Below are 22,039 nucleotides of genomic sequence, written 5' to 3' on the forward strand. Positions count from 1 at the left end.
TTTTCTAAAAGAGGAAGTCTGATACCAAAGAACATGTTTATACAAAAGTAGAGCGTTTGTGAGTGCTTATGGCTGTATTTACATAGACCTTTCTGATAAAGCTTTCCTTCTCCTTTAAAATAAGAAAAGCACGTTAATGTCAAAAGCACACAAAAAAAAAAAACGATAAAATAAACATGCTTTAAAATTACCTGCAAAATGAACACTTCTAACACCAGGAGCTCGAGATTCGGTTTCTTCTACCACCTCCCTGTTTATGGAACCATGATCAGAGAAACTGCGACCATGATCAACTGACAGACCACCGGAAGGCACTGTATTACTTGGTATAGATTCAGATACTGATACTAAAGGAGAATCTTCAGGTTTAATAGTGGGATTAGGAACAGTGTTGTCTACAACAGTTTGCTCATCATTTGAAGGGACTTGTTCGGAAATATTAAGGTTGCCGTCTTCTTGATCATGTGTTACGGATTTATCTGCAGTCGGATTCTCCTGTAAATGAGAAGCAGCGTCCACTAAAGAATTTTCCCCAGCTGAGGTTCTCAGGTTGTCTTCATTTGTTTCAGATGTCAAAAGATTTTGCCCCTGAGCATTTAATGTAGTTGTCTCATCATCTGCAGCAGAATGTATTGCCACACACGTCTCCACTTCAAATATCTCTTCAGTACGTTGAGATGTATCAATTTCCATTTCAGCCGTCTGGTTATTTTCTTGCATATGTGGATTTTCTGCTGTAGAGAGTACAGCAGAACCATCAGGAGTTAACAATAAGGCATTTTCAAGATTATTCTCTTCTGTACTTCTGCCTGCAATGCTCGGTTCACTACCTTCTGTAGTTATTAGAATAACTGCACTCTTTATTTCTTCAGTAAGTTCATGGTTAGTTTTCGGCTCTCTCCTCTCTTCAGAGTTAACAGCTATAGGTTGACCCTTGCTATTGAAATTAAACATCTGAGCACAATTAGAATTCTCATCCGTGCCGGACGAGAATGAAGAATCTTCACTTGCAGTTCCAGTGCTAGTTACAAATCCCTCACCCTCCTCTTCCTCTTCTTTTGCACCAGTACTTGTGATAGCACTCTCATCATCTTCTGTAATGGCATTCGAATCAGTCACCTCTTGCCTGCTCATAGCATGGCCACCAGGTTCAATTTCAGCCTCAGTGCAGGAACTATCACTTTTTCTTATGTCTTGCCTCACTTTTGCTCTATCACTTTCTTCTGTTATCCCAGTGCTGGTGACAGCACCTTCCCCTTCCTCTAATGTAAATTGCTCATTTGGTGTTTCGGCTTCATAGGCGTTACCTATACTTGCTGGTGTCTCACAATTTGCACTCTCAAAGGAAGCATTGTTTTCTGTATCCTCAGCAACCAAGCTTTCTTCACTAGGGTCAGTTCTGCTAGTATGAGAGACAGGGGTATCCTCCACTGGGACAAGAAGTACATCGCCGTCATCAACAATTGCCCCAGCTTTTGCACAAGTCACATGATCAAATGTCTCGAAATTTTCAGGAGCCATAGCCGATTCACTCACTTCTGCGCCACCACTGGTAACAGCTCCATCAACTTCTCCATCTCTTGTTTGCTTTATATTTTGCCTAGGAGCATTACTGCAAAGTTTATATTCTTGAGAGCTGGCACTACTCACAGCATCTTCCTTTTCATCGGCCCTTTCATAATCCTGATTTACATTGTCATCCGAGTTAAGTACAGGATGCATAGCTGCATTCTTGCCACTTGCACTTAGCACCAAAGTCTCTTCTGAAGTACCAGATGTGTCGATGTCACTTTGTGATGATGCAAAGCTTGACTCAACCGTAGCCTCAACATTATGATAACTAACATTACTTTCACTATTGTTGCTGCTATAGACAAAGGAAGTATTTGCTCTTTCTGTGCTGGATGAAGTAGTTGCATCTTCAAGATTTTGGCTGCCCACTGTCACAGTTTGGATTTCCTGCAGCCTTATATTAGTAGACAGACCGGAAGAACTAGCAGCCTCTTCATTTTTCTGTGTCTCTGACACATTTTCTCCTTCTAAGCTGCTATCCATCATATAATCTGAAGATGTTGCATTCCCTCCAACACTACCAGATGAGGATTCCATGTTGTTACTTGAAGAAGCTGCTGTAGCTTCACTGTTGATGTCACAACAAATGTTTACATTTTCAGTTCTCTCATCTGCAGTAAGTATTTCTGCTATAACTGTGGATGTAGTAGCAGTATTAATATCAGGAGTACTTGTATTTTTGTTTTTACTACTAGAAGTTGTATCACTAGAAGTGGCTGCATTCCCACTGACTGTAAACGAGCTACCTGCAGTTTCTTCATTTGCAATTGGGCAGTTTTCTATTGTAGTACTAGAAGAAGCTGTAATACTGTCTTTTTCAGTCCCAATATCTTGTGCTCTTTTGTCGTTATTCAATAAAGTGCTTGAGGATGTTGAAGTACTTGCTTTTTCAGTATCCAGCTCTAGGTCCTCTCCAGTACTGCTATCCATTGAAATATTTGAAGAAGTTGTAGCTAGTGTATTGTTGCTAAGGACACAGTCTGCTCCACTAACGGTTATGTTGCTTGATGAGGTGGCAGCATTATCAGTACTGTTTCCAGGGCATAGTACAGAAAAATTCAGGCTATCACTACTGCTGTTCATTGCAACACTTGAAGATGCAGCAACATTTATATTGTTGGGACTTAATGAGGATTTATGACCTGAACGCTGAACACTACTAGTATTTAAAGAACTTGAGGATGATGCAGCTTCATCACTTCCATTCTGGCTTGGTACTTCAGGATCAACACACATATCTTCTATACTGTTATCTAATGCACAGCTTGATGAGGCAGTATTTTCTCTCTCTTTGAGGTGGTCTGCGTGTTTTTGGTCTTCATGACCCTGTTCTGCACCACTGCTTGAACAGCTTGCTGCATCCCCGCCGTCCACTTGACTAATAACAGAAACTTCAGTGCTACTGTCCATTACAAGGGAGTCTGAGGAGTTTACAACATGAGTTCCTGAAGATATAACACTAGAACATCTTTCACTCACACCAATGTCTTTCAGAGTAGTTGATGTTGCTCTAACATTTTTGCTTTCCTCAGCACTACCAAACTGTATGGTGTTATGCTGAAACCTGGAGTCTCTGTCTAAATAACCAGAAGAACTTGCTGTATTATCTCCACTAGGATTTTGCAACCATACACCAGAAGCATCGGCTAAACTGCTTTCCATTATATTGCTGGATGAAGCGGCTACATTTTCATTGTCAATTTCTGAAGAAATAGAACCCTCAAAATGTAATATTCTGCTGCTATCTATTGCACTACTTGAGGAAGCTGCTGACAAAACATTTTCTGAGACTTCCAGAACAACATTTTCTGCTAAACTGTCTGAAGAGGTTGCTGCATTTGCCAGAACATTTTCAGAGGCCTGAAGAGCGCCACTGTTGTCTACAATGATATCTGAAGAGGTTGCTGCATGTGCATGAGCATTTTCTGAGCCCTGAAGAATACCATTGTCTTCCACGGTGCTGTCTGAGGAGGTTGCTGCATTTACTGAAAAAATGTCAGACCCCTGGAGTACCTCATTATCTACACGGACATCTGAAGAAGTTGATGCATGTGTTATTATACCAATATCATGAGAAACCCCATCTGGGTTAGAGAGTGGAGCTGCAATGTCAGATGAAGTTGCTGCAACTAACCCAGAATGATCATCATGTATCTCCACATTGTCAGAAGATGATGCTGCAAGCATCATTACATTTTCTGGAATTGAGAGAGAATCTTTTTCCAAAGCATTGTAAGAGGAAGTTGCTGCATTTATGGAGTCATTTTCAGAAATCAAATCGGCAGCTTTATTTTCAACTGCATGGATAGAAGAGGTTGCTGAATGAGTAATGATATTTTCAGAGGTTGGAAATCTATCGTCGTTGTCTTCTGCACTGACAGAAGAGGATGCGGCATGTCTTGTGAAATATTTAGTAGCTTCACTTACGTCACCATTTTCTGTGTCACTTTCTTGACTGTTAGAAGATGTTGCTGCATTTTTGGGGGTGCCAGCCGAAGATGCCATATTACCATCTGATGAAGTTGCAGGTTTCAATAATACATCACAAATAGCCTCTGCTTCTAGTACAGCGCCGATTCCTCTCTGAGATGAAGTTGGTGCACTTTCCCGGCTTCTCTCTGGGGAGCATGCTGTACTAACACTGGAAGTTGTTGCAACTTCAAAGCTATTTTCTGATAACATTGTGATGTCTGCTTCACCTAAATTTTCAAAATCAGCAGAAGTGGTGGCAGTGCATTCCCCACTATTACCAACACCTACTGCATATTCACTACGGTTTGTGGCCATAACATTATCCAGATGTACGTTTGTTGATGTTGCGGAATTTTCACCTAAACTGTTAGTATAAATAATTGTTCCTCTGAGGGACACATTCTCTGTATGTTCAATTGTGGAGCAGGATGAGGTTGCCGTATCCTCACATTCAGACATATTTCTGTCCTGTGCACGAGATGAAGGAAAGGCATATCTTTCATTCAGTTCAGCAACCACTATATCATTTCTTTCGGAACTTGTTTCCACAATTGTACTGTCTGTACTGCTTTCTCTATAAGGAACAAAACAAGTTCCAACAGCTGATACACTCTCCTCACCAACTGATTCGCAATTATTCTCTGCCATATCGTTATCACTGGTTATCTGCATAACTTCTTCAACATCATTTCCAGTAACAATATTGTCTACTGCCAAAGTATCACAGTCAGAGCTTGTGTGCTTTATTTTAACTGCCTCCTTATTCGCATCAGTTTCACCAGTTGCAGTTGTTGAAATCACATCATTTGTTATTTCAGTCGATATATCAACAGGAGAAAAGGTAGAATTAATGGTAACACATGATTCTGGTTTAGGACTCGTCTGTTCAAGAGCAAAATGTTCACCACCACTTACATGCTGAAGATCTATAACATCACTAATAGGAGTACTACATTCTGCACTTGTTACAGGAGTCCTTTCAGAACAATTGCCTACTGTAGCAGCAGCAGTCTCCGAGTATTGCCTAGTATCATCTTCAGAAGGCTGTGTGAAATCATCAACAGGTTTATTTTCACTGTGCTCACCAGAGAAGATTCTTGAACATACTGATGCAGCATTTACTCCTCTAATGCTAGAATCTTGCTTTAGTCTGTTCTCCTTTCCATACCCACCGTCTATGCTGGTGGCATTTGCGTTAGGACAAATGCTGTTTAATTCAAATAAAGGCTCTGAGACAGCTACTGATTCAGCCGTTTCAAATCCTTTTTCCACGGATATTCTTTCAGATTTTACACTGTCACGAGAAAGTTCTTCGTTCATTATAGATGACATATCTTTGGAGTCAGAAGAACATGAAGAAAGCTTTCTTTTTCTCCCGGCATGATCATTTCCATCATTTTCTAGTTTTGAGCCTTTTTTAGAAGTCACACTGCCTTTAGAGCTTTCCCCTTTAAATTCCATTGGGGTTTTTTTACTTGATTTTTTATCCAAAATGCTTCTTTCTTGTGCTCTTTTTTCATCAGTAACTTTGGAACCTTTGTCATCTGGCTTACTACTCTCCCCTTTACGTTTTAAGTCCTTATGGCTGTGCTTTGAGCTTATACCTTTTATATTTTCTCCTATATGCTTCTTATCGAGTTTTGAAGAAGAACGTTCTCTATTGTCACTTCGAGATTTCTCCTTTTCTTTGTCTCCTGAATGTTTGGACTTATAATTGACATCTTTTGATACAGTACTTGATGCCTGAGTAGTGACTGCATCTTTTGCTTCTTCATGGTCTTCAGATTTAAGTTTTTGGTATTTTTCAGCATAATTTTCCAATAAAGTCTTATCTTTGTCATTCTTTTGTGCTGGCTCTTCCTGGTCACTCAGTTTTGATGATTTGCCGCTACTTTTTGATTTAACTTTTAAAGAAACACGTTCTTCTGAGCAACTATATGATCTCCTTTTATCTCTGTGAGTGCTTTCCTCTTGCTTTGCATTTGTGCGTGCTAAATCAGATTCAGTTTTATCATCAGAGGAGATCCTTGACTTTTTCTGAGAACTACTATGTTGTCTTGAATCAATCTGAGAGTCTCGGTGTGTTCTGGAATCGCTAAGTGATCGCTTATACTTGTGTTCTGATCTTGATTTTTCCTCAGACTGGCGTCGTTCTCGCTTACTCTCTCTGTGAACACTTTCACCTGTTTTGCTAGAATGCTCAGTTCCAGATGTTTTCTCCTCTTTGTTGTAAGAGGAAGATTTGCCTTCGCTTTTATGCTTACTTTTTCGATCAGATCTTTCTTCAGAGCCGGATTTGCTTTGACTACGCTTATGTGGGGTATCGTCATCTTTTGAATTTTTCTTAGATTTTTGAGCGTCAGAATCGTCATTTGTTTTATTTATATTCTCGGTTTTATATCTATATTTGGAGGACGACCTGTCTTCTGACACAGTTCTTTCACGCTCATTTCTATGCATTTTTGGGTCCTTTTTCTGTGCCACTTTCATGCTGGGCGATTCACTATCATGGCTTTCCTTTTTCAGTTTTTCAGTTTTATGTGCACTTTTCTGTCTTTGCTGTTCTTCAACATTTGTCTCATTCTTTTCCAGTGGTGTTCTTTTCTTAAAGTCCTTTTCTGTTCGAATATCAGTTTTACATTCTTCGGCTAATTCTGCTATTACTTTAGAGGGCTTATCACTCCGCCCAATATTATGCTTTGCTTCTTTACTAAGTAAAGTTTTGTCATGTGACTATAGAAAAAAAAAAAAAAAAAAATGAATGACAATCACTTCAAATGAAAAGCCTGGTTCTAATGCTCTAGTTTTTTTTTTCTACAACAATGGCAATTTTAATGTTCTTTTTTTCAGTTACCCAAGAAAACAAACAGTATCTTAAATTTCAGGCTGGATAAATGCACACATTAAAAATATTAATATATTTAGAGTATCAAGCATTTACTTAATTTTTTAAATCAGAGTGCACCACCTTCTGGACTCCTAGTGGGGAAAATTCTGTTTGTATATCTTGAGAAAGATCTCCTAGTGGGACCAAAACGTTAACAATCAACCTTTGATTTTTCATTTATTGAGTGTGTCTCATGACTATGGATATATTTTTTTTTTATTATAGCACCATGGCATTTGCTTAATTTTTATATTGAGTATTTGTTTACAAAAATAATGCAAACAACTACCTCATTTTTAATTGAATCCTTCATATCTTCTTCCAAAAGGTCAGATTTTGACTTCAGGGTATTTTTTTCATTCCTGTAAATAACAGAAAAACAAACACATGACAATGTATACAACTGCCTACATGAAAGGAAATATTTATTCTAACCAAATACACAGTGCTATTTATATACACAGCTCCACCCTCTCTTCTTTGTAACCAACATTTTTATTGAAAAGTAAAGAAAATACAGAAGATAAGGGGTTTGCGAATTCAGCTACCTTCCGGTAGTTTGTCAACCAAAAAAGTGATTCATTACACGAGTAATACAGCATACATAATACGCTTAAGTTGTTTGTCTGAGTTTCGTAAGGTAGACAGCTTAGGGGACAGTAAAGGAGGGCAAAGATGGAGGTAAGATAAAGAAGGGGGGGAGAACAAGGGGTGAGAAGAGGGGGGGAAAAAAAAAAAAAAAAAGCTCTTTACTTTCTTAAAGCGCAATCAAAGTTTATAAAAGTTACTCTCAGCAATTTCAACATAAGCAAAGGCCAAGGCATTTTTGGGGAAATTTGATGCATGCGGTAGGGACAAACTTATGCAAATAGCATATTGCATTTACTTTTCTCTTGCATAAAACTAGGTCACAGTAAAAACCAAAACATTTCAATGCTGTGAAATAAAAATATCATAGAACATAACTTCAGTGCAGGAGACAATTGAGAGATGTGTCTGGCTACCTATGCAAGGCCCTCTAATCTTACACAAACTGAAAAATTGTAAAGGAATACATTTACTATAAACCGAGCTACATGTTGTAAATTGCAAAAGAATGTCACCCAAAATTAGGAATACCTTGACGCTCTTATTTTCTTCTTGCTCCTTGCTACTTTTTTTTCTAAAAACATTTGTTCCTTTAGCACCTCCTTTATGCTGGTAGATTTTGCCTTGACATGTTTGGAAGTCACGGCTTTCCCTAAAAAAAAAAAAAAGCTGAATATAGATCATTTACTTAATGTTTCATTTAAACACAAGTCTTGAATAAAAGTAGTTTCTGCTTTGCAAGAAGTTGTTTAATCTGAAAGGGTTGGTTCATCTTTAAGTTATAGAATGTCCTATTCCTAGCAATCATTTCATTATTTTTTTTTTTTTTTTTATAGTTTTTAATTATTTGCCTGCTTTATCTACAGCTTTCACATGGTGGTTACTGACCCCGCTAGCTACAATTTTTTTTTCTTATTTTTATTCAGCTCCTCTTCTTTTCATATTTCAGTATCTCAATCACACCACTGCCTGGATGCTAAGGTAAACAAGCCCATAGCAACCAGACAGCTACTAAAATTCCAAACTGGAGAGATTCTAAACTAAAAGCTAAATAAAAGAAAAAAAAATTGAAAACCAACTGCAAAATGTCTCAGAATATCATGTCTACAAAATACTAAAAAGTTAATTCCAAGGTGAACAACCACTTTAACTACCAGGATGTCCAACTGATTATAATAAAATTAAAAAAAAAAAAAGCTTTGATCCTAAATGAACACATGCCTACATCAAAATGGCACTCTTACCTTGGCTGATTTTTAAGTTCTTTGTTTTCTCAGCTGCTTTCTGCTTACGCTTTTCTTCCAGTCTCTCCCTTTTCACTTGTCTTTTTAAAAGTCTCTCTTCTTTTTCCTTTGCCTGGAAGTAAAAACTGTGTCAAAAGCAAAGGTGTGGGATGCTTTTATCATTGCGATGTATTTGTTACCCCATGGTTGCCTACCGAGATTCAACTGGCAAAAATGACTTGAGTTAAAGCAAAGCAAACTGCGCCAACAACTAAAGTTGCAATTATTTTAACCTAATAAAATGCCAGCCCGACAGCTTTATAGAATAACATCAGTTGCAGTAATCATCTAGGGCTAAAATATCTAGCTACTACCTGAAGTATTCCTTTCAGACCAAAGACCACCCTCTTGAAATCATATTTTACACTAAAAGTCAGAACACGCAGAGCATTGCCCCACTGGAGATACTGCCTGCATATTCAATAAACCCACAGCTGTGACAATACTGCTGAACAGCAAGATATTAAGCATATAGAACTGCTAGTATAATGTAAACATCTGAAAATAAAGAAAAAGTATCTCACTGAAAAAAATGCTCAGAAGATTTTGAACCTCTTTAAATAGTAGTATACCCAAACATCTTATATTTGAGAGGTTTGCATGTAGCGGCAAGAAAGTGCTTCCCCTTACTATTAAATATACAGTATACGCTTATAAGGCAGACGAGACTTTACCCCATTGCCAAGAGTTTTCCTTCTTGCAGAAAGGAAATGTGGAGCTTGTAGACTTAGCAGGTTCCCTACATTATGCCCAATATAGCTAACATTGGGGCTTAATGGGACATAGGTGGGCATGTCCTATTTAGGTTTTTACAATTGGGGCCCTGATCTACTTAGTTGGCTGGGTCTACCTCTCAGGGGGCAGAGAAAGAGTGATTTAATATCATGTGCCCACCTGCAGGGAGGGCCTACTAAGTAGTTTCGGACCCAAAGACTTCTAATGACACTGTGTTCACAGCAACAGTAACTTACACTATATATCAGTAAATATTGCCCTTTTACATATTTTCCCTTGAGCCACCATTTTGTGATGGTCTGTGTGCTCCCTCAGAGATCAGCTGACAGGAAATAATGGCACTCTAACAGTAACAGGAAGAAGTGCTGGGAGTAAGACAGACCTTTGTACTTTAATTGGCTGATGTTACTTAACTTGTATGTGTGAGCCTTGAATCATATGATCCCATGGGGCGACCCTAAGTGCTTCAAATGGCAATTATCTATTTAGGATTACCCAATAGCACATACTTCTAAAAATGTGTATTTTTATGAAAACGGTTTATTTAGATGAAGCAGGGTTTTACATATGAGCTGTTTTATGCAATAAATTTCTGACCTACATTGTTCGGGGGTATATGTTTCCTTTAAAAAGGTGGCTTAGGGAAGAAGAGAGACAGCAGGGCAGGGGGTGAGTTTTTAAATGGTTCAGTTAACCAGCAGCAACGCCCACTAAAACTCACAACAGACTGCCGACGTTGCTCCACTGAAAGTTCATCATCAGAATCACTGTAGTATTTGGAGTACAAGTATGGTTTGTGCACATATATCTGACGGCTTGATTTTGCCTTTACTTCATTCTGATCAGTTTCTGGCTTGGCAATATTCTTTCCATCTACCTTGTCCTCTTCGTCTAGGAAACAAACAGAAATATGTAATACATCTCTCTGCCGGCAACGTAAATTTTATATTGACAGGATCTGTGGGTATTGCTTTGCAACATGAAAAGTACAGGTATACATGATAGCTCACAGGAATACTATTCTTTGAATTAAAAAAATCTGTTAAAGGACAATGAAAGGTTAATATAAATTAAAAGTAAGCCTAAAGGGATTCTTTTTAAGTACATACTGCATATCTAAATTCCCAGATCCCTGCTTGCTTCTCTGAGATATGGTGCTGGCAACCTACAGCAATGTGAAGACTACAGTGACATCACTGAAATATCTCTTCCCTTCCTGTAGGTGCCAGCGGCAGCCTTCCTATTCTCTGAGCATGTGTGTAACTTGATCCTGTCTCCTGATCTGAGCTACACATGCCCACCAGGCAATCAGAAGCGGATCTGGCAGAGGGGAGGGAGGGAATGAAACACATGTGCAGTATGAAGCAAGGAGGGAAAGGAAGGGAGAATACCTTTTTAGAGATGGCTGCCTGTTCTAGAAAATGTGAAGTAAGTGTGACTGAGTAATATTTGATTAGGTGAGCCAAAAGGCCCCATCTTCATGTTCAAGTTATCACACAATATGATACAACAAACCCTAAGCTCTCAAACAATAAGGGTTTTTGTGGCAGGGCACATAAAATAGGTGGGGGGGGGGGGGGGGGTTTGAGCCTAGTCAGCCAAATACAATGAGAGCTTGGATGACAAATGTATCTGCTGTTCATAATGATCCAGGAACTACAGTAGTGTATCTGTTATAGCAATGGGTATAATCTAATAAGAGGCACAAAGTGTGAATCAAGTCTAGTAACCCATGCAATCAATGAGATGATTACTAAACAGATAACTAAATGCTTCTTGGTAAGTAGAACTGAAGCAAATGTGCACATGTTACCATTTACATTCCCCTATATTTTCCTGTATTTGTATCCATATTAAATACTGATAAAGGTAGCATGAAGTCTGAAAAACCATGGAATAAGCACTTACCATCAGAGGTAATTTCTCCCTCCTCAGTACTATCTGAAACCACTGGGTCTTCCTCACTTTCTTCCTCAAATGAAGATAGGTCACTTGTATGCACAGAACTGACAGTGACATCTGTATAATCATCAATATCTGAATCTACAGAAAGATTATCTGGAAAAGAGTAACAATGTGGCTATTAAAATGCTATACATTTTACATACAGAAACAAAGGAATATTAAAGAAACTTATTTCAGCTGCATAATGAAAATCATATCTACAGAACAAATGGGACAGTTCTTTATAAGTTAACGTTTTTTGGGTAAGTTGCAACTTCTGCAACTCCAGCACTTAATGGTATTGCACAGTGTGCCTTGGACAATGCGAATGCCACATAAATACATAACAATACAATGATCTAAAATAAAAATGGAAGTGTGGTGGAAACTTTAGTTACACGTGGCTTTGCTCTACTAGCAGAGACACACCCATGGTTGCCCTATATTGTCCATGCAAACAGCCATTTATTTTAAAAGGAGAAGGTAACCAGAGTATAATCACTGGGGTCACCAGAGTAATGGTAATCGCTTACCTGATACCCCAGGCCGGTGCTCCTGTTAAGAGAAAATTGCACTGCTAGGGGTATATGCAAGCAAGAGACCCTTTGGTCTTTGTACATGCGCAGTAGAGTGAAAAGCCAAATTGACCAAAAAAGCCGGCTTTTGCTGCTGAAAGAAAGGATGGATTGTTCGCCTGCATTTACCCTGGGCTGGTGCAGTTTCTTTCTAACAGGAGCACTGGCCAGGGGTTTCAGGTGAGCAATTACAATCACTGGGGAGTGCCTAACATTGGGCACCTCCTAGTGATTTGGCCTTTCCTTCTCCTTTAATGATAAACACCCGTCTCAGTGCAAACAGGGTGCATTTTCAAACCAGAATCTGCCCTGTGGGTACATTGACAGGTGGTTGCAATTAAAATGAATGGAAAAACTCTCTCCCAATGAAAAACAGCAGAAAATCTGTTGTGTGAAATAGTCATATTTAAAGTCCAGTGTAATATGTCAGTGCAATATATAAAGAACATTTACACAAGAAGCATGTATGTTTTTGGAGTGTGGGAGGAAGCCAGAGAAGCCAAACAAATCCTACCTTCTTTTAAGGTGCTAGTTGCCTTCTGTTTACTGCTGCTCTTTTCTGGTTCGTTCTCACGTTCTTTCACCGTCTTATCCTCCTTAACCTTTACAACATCATCACCCTTTTTGGGGTACTCATTTCTTTTTTCAGTCTTTGCTTCCTTCTTATCCTCTTTCTTCTGTGCTATTTCACTGACCTCATTTTTCTTCTCACTCTCTACAGCTTTTGGCTTTTGCTCCTCATTTTCATTTGGAATGTCTTTGCTCTGTGAGATGCCAACTGCGTCAGGTTGTTTAAAGGCTTCTACAGTGGAAGAAATATCATTGGAATCTTCTGTCTTTATATCAGGTTCTGTTTCTGCAACCAGCATATCAGGGATGGATTTTTCCACCTCTTGAGTTTCCTCTAAAGTACGATCCTTTTCTTCTGTAGCATCAAAACTTTGCTGAATTGTTCTTTTGCTCACTTTGTCACTGTTTTTATTGTTCGGAGTTTCTATGAAGGCACGAGCAGCAGTTGCTTCTTGATTGAGTGAACTGATTGTTTCCAAAATGGACATTGCATCACTTGCTACATTGGTGCTAGGTCCAACTGCTGGTAGAGAACCTTGAGCAGAAAGTGTAACAGATACTATTAGGAAACTTATTTTTTTTCTACTTTTAGAAATTTGTAAAATTTCAAATTAAATCATGGCTGGTTAAGAAAAAAAAAGGTGCAGATACTAATTTGATATAAAATACAGGTATGTGATCAGTTATCTGGAAACCCATTATCCAGAAAGGTCCAAAACACTGGAAGCTTATCTCCATTTTAATCAAATAATTCAACATTTTAAATTGTATTTCCTTTTTCTCTGTAATAAAATAGTACCCTGTACTTGATCTATATAGGAGACAAAATAATTGAAACATTAAATAAACCCATTTTTTTTTTAGGAGACAAAGCAGTGCCGTCTAACTTTTTGCATGTATGTATCTGTGTGCAGATTATTTCTCATATAGCACGACTTGATTCTATTAAAATTATAATGTAATACAATGAAATCTATAGAGCCACCAACTAGACTGGGGGGGGCCATAAAAACCCTTTGGAGGGCCACATCAGGCCCACAGGACTCTAGTTGGACAGCCCTGAATTAAAGTATGTAGATCTAAATTATGGAATGGTCTGGAAAACCCAGGTCTCGAGCATTCCATATAACAGGTCCTATACCTGTACTTACAGACATACACATACCAGGAACAGAGATGGAGGCTTCTGATCGCTCCTCGTTTTGTTCTGTATTTACATTTCCATCCTCTTTATTATTCATCATGGCCAAATATTCTTTAACAACTTTTTCCACCTGAGGTCTGAATAAGTGGTTTATCTTTGGGTCGACAACCTGTGAAATAATTCTGTCAATGCCAGACTCTAGCATTCCAGACCTGCCAAAGCACCAAATAAAAGAATTGTAAATAACAGAAGAATTGTTTTTTTCATGAAACTGAAAACAATAAAAATATTGCTAAGTAATGAAGTATACAAGAACAACCATCGAAAGTAACGATAGCTATATAACGTGATAAACTTGCTCATGTCAATGGGACATTTAACTTCCAGTTTGAGCACTGTATAAAAAGACTCTTGAGGAGCAAAGATCTTGCTGGCCTATGGGACACAATATAATGCAGCATGTAATCCATAGTTCTTCAACTTTGGTCTTATCATGTGTTGCCTTTAGAGAGAGAGACAAAAACACACACACACACACACACACACGTGTGCATAGCTACTGCCTACAAATAAATAACTAATAATTCAAACCAGTGTTTTCCACTGCACAGAAGCACACCACTTACTGAATGGTCTACTGGCCCTGGTTACTTTTCCATTGAAGTACCAGTGATACCCTGCACTCTCCCAAATGGGCCTTGGGACAGTACAGAGGATCACTGGGACTTTAGGAAAAATGTCAGAGCACTACCTAATGGAAAACACCTGGACCAGTGCACTTGTCAGCAAAAAAGGTGTGCCAGTCCTAGGTCTAAGGTACCAACCCCCATTAATTAACACTTTACCATTTAATTATCCATAGTGTATGCATGCATTATCTATCTAGTCAAGTACTCTGCATCTAAATGTGAGTGAGCAAATTTTCCCCCTGTTACTCCACATCAATCATCTTACCATAATTCCAAAAATATCCAGGAAAGCAAACTGTTGTGTACTATGAATTTAACCTAACTGACCTTCAGCCTGGGACAAGCATCTAAAGAGTTGGGTTCCTGTAGTGGGTCAGTCCTGGGGAACTTTTGCCTTATGGCTATTAAAATCTATTACTTACTTAAGCACCTGCTGCCTGATGTTGTTCCTCAGCTGGTTCTTGTTTAGATGAGGACTCCATGTGTGGCTTGCTAAGTGACTGGCGACAAAGTTATCAACTCGCTGACGCAAATTTTGATACGCTGGCTACAAAAAAAAAACACAACCGGTTTTAAAATGGAAAATCTGTTTATGTCGTTTATGCCGTTACACAGCTAATTATAAATTATGCACTTATTGAATGTTCTTAGCCCTTGAGCCAAACGACTCACAATAACGGAATGAAGGCGGTTATCCTAGCCCCAACGGGACTTTCAAACCTGCCCAATTGACATCTGCCCAATTTTCAGCAATTTTCTGTCTGGCTCATCTGAAGACCCAATACAGTGGTTGATAAGCTGCCAACTCCATTGTGTCCATTGGCAGATAGTGTTTCAGCTCATCAATTAATTTCTCTTCCTAACAGTCCTTCTTCACCTTTAACATTATCCATATATTTATTCATGTGTTCCTAGTAGTGGGTAAAGTGTTTTCACCCTATAGCACAGATTACCATAATTCCTTGTTCTTCTTTACACTCTTATATAGACTGCCATACAAACGCGCAACTTTTTAAAAATAAAGCACTTGTACACAGTACTGCCAGACAATGTAATGTCAGACAATCAGAGGAAGTCAGGGTCCAAAGGCTTAAGGTGGCCATCCACGGGCCAATTGTAGCTGCCGATATCAGTCCCTTGGACCGATTCGGCAGCTTATCGGCCAGTGTAGGGGCAGGAAAGAGGGGCATGCCCGACCGATATCTGGGCTGAAATTGGGCAGATATCGATTGGGCAGGTTAAAAGATTTAGTCGGATCTGGGACCGCATCGGCTCGTTGATGCGGTCCATGAACCGACTTGCACCCATTGCTCCCTACAGTTTTCCAGATATCGCCCAACCGTAGGTGGAGATATCAGGAGAAGATCCGCTTGCTTGGCGACCTCGCCAAGCGAGTAGATCTTAACGTGTATGGCCACCTTTATTCAAGTACCTGAGGTTGCTAGTTGAACAATAGTTGAAGAGGGTTTATAAAAAGCAATTCAGTGTTAATGAGGAATAATTCACTTAAGACAGGCAGTAACATGTCCTCAACTGCAGTCAAGGATGAAAGGTGATGGCTGAAGAGATATATTTAGACAGAACTTATTGTAATACTGACGTGTTTGTATGGACTTTCATAGGAACATCAGCATTCGTTTAAGAGTTGTGGCACGAAAATCCATATAGGCCAAAGTCCCCCAGAGCAACCCCCAGTCCAGTGGTACCTGCTCATTATGAAGGGGACAGAGAGGAGAGGGAGCCATGCTGTTCTCTCGCTAGGCTGAAGGCGGCGCGATATTTCCATAGGCTAATTGCTAATCAAAACAGTACTCCAGTCTACGGAAGGACCTCGCCGCTTTCAAACCACCATGATAAACAAAACTGCAGAGGATCCCTTTGCCATGTAGAGTGCGCCTCTCGGGTAAGTACCTCACAGCTGGGGGAAGATTTTCGTGCAGCAACTTCTGAACGTGTCAGTATCACTTTAGTGTATTGTATAACATGCACAAAACTATTGTACATAAAGCAAAAATAGTGTTATCCTGTATTTATATAGCTTACAACCTAAGGTCCCTATAATACACACACAGGCCAATTTTATGAGTAGGGCATTTATGTGTATAGAGTGTGAGAGGAAACCCATGCAAACACAGGGATAACATAAAACGTGTTGCTAAATGTATCAGTGACTTTGCTTTTCCTCCAACCCGGATACAAATTAACCCAATCCAGTCACTATCCACCTCAGCACAAACACATCCACTGGATACCCAGTGTACTTGATACACAGTGATACAATATATAGCTGCCTCTGGCCCTGTTGTCCAATCCCCACCCCCCCACACAGATATACTACAACAGAGCTTATTTACCAACACTGCATGTATGCTTAATTCATTCATTGCAGTGGACAACAGTGATAGCGACCAATCAGATTTGTACATACATAGTAAGACTTACAGGAGTATGATTGGGTAACAGCGCTGGTGGATTTAAGCACTGGATCAGGAAATCAGCCCCAGTATCCAAAGCTGGAGGGACTGTACCCCCGCAGCCACTGCCCGGGGCAGCCCTAGGGACTGTACCCCCGCAGCCACTGCCCGGGGCAGCCCTAGGGACTGTACCCCCGCAGCCACTGCCCGGGGCAGCCCTAGGGACTGTACCCCCGCAGCCACTGCCCGGGGCAGCCCTAGGGACTGTACCCCCGCAGCCACTGCCCGGGGCAGCCCTAGGGACTGTACCCCCGCAGCCACTGCCCGGGGCAGCCCTAGGGACTGTACCCCCGCAGCCACTGCCCGGGGCAGCCCTAGGGACTGTACCCCCGCAGCCACTGCCCGGGGCAGCCCTAGGGACTGTACCCCCGCAGCCACTGCCCGGGGCAGCCCTAGGGACTGTACCCCCGCAGCCATGGGGCAGCCCTAGGGACTGTACCCCCGCAGCCATGGGGCAGCCCTAGGGACTGTACCCCCGCAGCCATGGGGCAGCCCTAGGGACTGTACCCCCGCAGCCATGGGGCAGCCCTAGGGACTGTACCCCCGCAGCCATGGGGCAGCCCTAGGGACTGTACCCCCGCAGCCATGGGGCACCCCTAGGGACTGTACCCCCGCAGCCATGGGGCACCCCTAGGGACTGTACCCCCGCAGCCATGGGGCACCCCTAGGGACTGTACCCCCGCAGCCATGGGGCACCCCTAGGGACTGTACCCCCGCAGCCATGGGGCACCCCTAGGGACTGTACCCCCGCAGCCATGGGGCACCCCTAGGGACTGTACCCCCAGCGCCATTGGGCACCCCTAGGGACTGTACCCCCAGCGCCATTGGGCACCCCTAGGGACTGTACCCCCACAGCCATTGGGCACCCCTAGGGACTGTACCCCCACAGCCATTGGGCACCCCTAGGGACTGTACCCCCACAGCCATTGCCCTGGGCACCCCTAGGGACTGTACCCCCACAGCCATTGCCCTGGGCACCCCTAGGGACTGTACCCCCACAGCCATTGGGCACCCCTAGGGACTGTACCCCCACAGCCATTGGGCACCCCTAGGGACTGTACCCCCACAGCCATTGCCCTGGGCACCCCTAGGGACTGTACCCCCACAGCCATTGGGCACCCCTAGGGACTGTACCCCCACAGCCATTGGGCACCCCTAGGGACTGTACCCCCACAGCCATTGGGCACCCCTAGGGACTGTACCCCCACAGCCATTGCCCTGGGCACCCCTAGGGACTGTACCCCCACAGCCATTGCCCTGGGCACCCCTAGGGGGGCAGCCCCACAGTTTGGGCATCACTTACCTAGTAAAGTGCTATTCTGCGATACAACTTTTTCGCGCCTTCCTACACAGATTTGACACATTCCCTCCTTCCAATTGCTCATTTCGAGATCTCTTAAACTAACCTTAACACGAAACATTGAAGCTAAAAGCATTAGTGCCGCAGAGGAAGATGGGAATTGTAGTCCCAAACAAGTGCCATGTTTTCTCTCTAATGAAGGGAGCTCTCCCCCTACACTGCTGCTGGACTACAGCTCCCATGACCCCCAGCATGCCGAGAGATGCATTTAAAAGACCCCCTCGCTATCTCCCATGTTACCTTCGTATCCACATCAGCCAAACAATCCCTTCGGAACTGGTCAAACAGCCCCTGACTCTTCAGGTGATTCACTATCTGGGACACAAGCTTCGGATCCCCGGGCGGCGGGGTGGCCATGCTGTCAGTCACGGAGAGCGCGTCTCAGCCTCAAGCCCCAGGCCCGGGAGCGGGTCTCAGCGAAAACAACGGGACCAAACGGAGACAAACCCCGTGTTTATGTTCATCACCTACACAAAACACAGCTTTCCGAGACCTGACCCGGAGGCACCAGGGAATTGTGGGAGCCAGGCTCAGGTGAGAGCAGGACGTTATTGGGGCGGCATGAAGCGACCAGCGCCATCTGCTGCACTGGAGGGTTCATAGCCAGACAAATCTCACTCAAAGTAATGAAAAGCTGAACTATACACATTATCAATGAGACCCTATTTTTCTAGCACAAACAAAGTAGGAGTATTCACAAAGGTAGTTACCTATGGGGTGAGTCAGGCAGCCTTGGGGCGCAATGCTACTCTGGAACACTAACCCATAGGCGCCAATGCGGTTATGGCCTTTATTAGCCTTAGTGTCCTTGACTGATTAGCTTTAAATGCTGATTGGTTCCTGTAAGGTAAAAAAAAAGTCAGCTGCGTTGTCAGTTCACCTCATGGGGTTAGTGGTAGCCTACAGAATGTCTGAACAACAGAGTTGCATCTAACCAATGTCACCAATTACATGATTGGTCAGCTACATATGCACGATTATTTACACTCACTTCTCACTGATTTAAAGGTAGCCTAATGATTAATGAACAATTGTATCATTCTGCTTGGCTCATCTGGTAAACACTGCATCAGCACACAGATGGACTACTTGCAAGGCTGCCATCACAAACTGGGGCCCCATAGGGGTTATTTATGTGGGGCCCCCCATGAACACAAGCAGCAGTTCCTAAATTGTGGCCAAGCCACTTGTGTGTGCAATATAAACAGCTGATGTTTAAGCGGTTCATATAAAGAGTTACATTAATTAATGTGCTAATTAACAGTTCAGTGGGATGTACCCTAAGTTCCATCTGGGCCCTGCTTTGCGCTGTCATTGCTTGATATGGCAAAGGTAGTTACCTGCTGGGTAACATGGGGTGAGTCAGGCAGCCTTGGGGCGGAATGCTACTCTGGACACTAACCCATATGCGCCAATGTGGTTTTGGCCTTTATTAACCTTAGTGTCCTTGACTGATTAGCTTTAAATGCTGATTGGTTCCTGTGAGATAAAAAAAAAAAACATCAGCTGTGTTGTCAATTCACCTCATGGGGTTTGTGGTAGCCTACAGAATGTCTGAAGAACAGATTTGCATCTAACGAATGTCACCAATTAAATGATTGGTCAGCTACATATGCACTATTATTTACACTCGCTTCTCACTGATTTAAAAGTTGCCAAACTAGCCAACTTAATGATTAATGAACAATTGTATCATTCTGCCAGACCTATCTGGTAAACACTGCATCAGCACACAGATGGACTACTTGCAGGGCTGCCATTACAAACTTTGGGGCCCCATAGGAGGTATTTATATGGGGGCCCCAAATTTTGGCCAAGTCACTTGTGGGTGCAATATAAACAGCTGATGTTTAGGATAATGCCAGATGAGGCGTCTGGCGTATATTTTCGGCAAGCGGAAAAGCGCTTGCCGAAAATAGAGCCATCCGCCTCCTACCTGTGCCTGCACCAGAATGAATGAGATACGCTCGGGTGCAGGCACATGTAGCCAAAATACGCATAAAAACGCAAGACTTTGCATTCTCTTGTGTTTTTATGCTTATTTTGGCTACATGTGCCTGCACCCGAGTGTATCTCATTCATTCGGGTGCAGGCACATGTAGGGGGCATTTACAGTAGCGGGGCGTATTCGCGGGTTTTCGGGTTGCCAATAATACGCCACGTCTGACATCAGCCTTAAGCAGTTCATATAAAGAGTACCATTAATTAATGTGCTAATTAACAGTTCATTGGGAGTCAGTGGGATGTGCCCTAAGTTACACCCGGGCCCTGCTTTGCGCTGTCATTGCTTGACATGGAAGTTAAGCAAGTTTTTGCATAAGTTACATAAACTGCATAAGATTAGGGGCCCAATGATATTGCTTTGGGGCATAATAACTAGTCAGTAGTAGTTAAAATATTAAAAATAATGCATTGGTCTTTTAATTGGGTGTCAGTGGAGTAAGTTATGTACATTTCTGTGATGTTGCTTTGGGGCCCAATAACCAATCCTTCCCCTGCTGAAAAGTTCATGTAGGAGCAACTCATATCATTCAGTAAAATAGCTTCCAATATAAACAGCTGACATTACTCTGTGATAAACAGTTCATATAAATAGTTAAAATGATTAATTAATGTTGTAATAAATCAGTCAGTTTACTGGGGGAAGTGGAATTAACCTTACATGTTTGCATTATTGGTCAGTGGAGCCCCTGTCAAGCTTCTCTGCATTGTCTTTTGCTTGATATGTACTTTGCCACCTGGCTGGTAGCTTTCCGGCCTGGCCAGTAAAAATTTTGTTTAATTCTAATGTTATTAATGGGGTGAAAATACAAAAATATAGGAAGGCAGGCATTTTTTCCAGCAAAGGTGGCAACCAGTGAGATTTTTCCAACCTGCCTGAGGCAGTCCTTAGTGCCCTGTACACAGGCAGATTAGTTGCTGACTAGGTCTATAAAGGCTGAATCAACATCTTATATTGGACCACGTAAGCCCAGCGTTAGAAACAAAAGCCTAATCTGCATCTGAACTCGGGACTATTTTGCTCTTGGGAGTCCTGTACAAGCGGACCAAGAGCCGTTAGGATGCGGTCAGCTCACCCCATTTAGGAAAAATATCTATTTAACACACAAAGAAAATTCTCAATTGCAATTAAGAGATGCACTCTGTATGGCTACTTGCCAACCACTGCAGACTGCTTAATACACCTGCTTAATGATAATTAGTCAATCGTGAATGTTTTATGTGTCTGGCTTTATAGGAGAAGGAAAGTTAAAATCAGTCAGGGGTGCCCGCAGTTATTATAAATGCTTGCCTGATACCCCGGGCCGTGATTCTTTTTGCTGAAAACTGCAACGGCCCGGAGTACTTCTATAGGAAAACCACAGTGCAATCTTCTTTCACTTCTTCTTTCTTCTGTTGCCCCAGGTCGGCACTAGAGCAGTAGAGAGAAAAAGACAGCTTTTTGCTTAAAGGAAAACTATACCCCCAAACAATGTAGGTCTCTATAAAAGTATTTTGCATAAACAAGCTCATATGTAAAACCCTGCTTCATCTAAATAAACCATTTTTATAAAAATATACATTTTTAGTAGTATGTGCTATTGGGTAATCCTAAATAGAAAATTGTTATTGTAAGAATTAAGGGCCGCCCCCTGGGATCATAGTATCACAGTGCTCACAAACAAGCCAAGGCACATATACATGCTAGGTCCCATCAGCCAATTAATGGGCAGAATTCTGCCTTTTGCTCCCATACTACTTCCTGT

At 41.7% G+C, this 22,039-nt stretch overlaps 1 protein-coding gene across 3 annotated transcripts in view; it reads right to left on the minus strand.

The window, feature by feature from the left end:
• bod1l1 (biorientation of chromosomes in cell division 1-like 1) overlaps positions 1-19,726 on the minus strand; it is a 35,174-nt gene extending 15,448 nt beyond the window's left edge. The window contains exons 1-11 of one of the 3 annotated variants that reach the window (XM_012955727.3): positions 19,634-19,716; positions 19,004-19,133; positions 14,882-15,006; positions 13,792-13,982; positions 12,571-13,161; positions 11,446-11,595; positions 10,259-10,428; positions 8,764-8,875; positions 8,051-8,171; positions 7,221-7,293; positions 192-6,777 (exon numbers count right to left, since the gene is read on the minus strand). In XM_012955727.3, coding sequence (XP_012811181.2) covers positions 192-6,777; positions 7,221-7,293; positions 8,051-8,171; positions 8,764-8,875; positions 10,259-10,428; positions 11,446-11,595; positions 12,571-13,161; positions 13,792-13,975 — 7,987 coding nt within the window. In that variant the 5' untranslated portion in view covers positions 13,976-13,982; positions 14,882-15,006; positions 19,004-19,133; positions 19,634-19,716. Of the gene's footprint in view, positions 1-191; positions 6,778-7,220; positions 7,294-8,050; positions 8,172-8,763; positions 8,876-10,258; positions 10,429-11,445; positions 11,596-12,570; positions 13,162-13,791; positions 13,983-14,881; positions 15,007-18,533; positions 18,838-19,003; positions 19,134-19,633 lie in introns of those variants that run through there. The other 2 variants (XM_012955728.3, XM_012955726.3) reach the window with 2 other exon arrangements.
• Between the last annotated feature and the right edge of the window lie 2,313 nt (positions 19,727-22,039).

Source organism: Xenopus tropicalis, chromosome 1 (genome assembly GCF_000004195.4).
Source record: "Xenopus tropicalis strain Nigerian chromosome 1, UCB_Xtro_10.0, whole genome shotgun sequence".
Lineage (NCBI taxonomy): Eukaryota > Metazoa > Chordata > Amphibia > Anura > Pipidae > Xenopus > Xenopus tropicalis.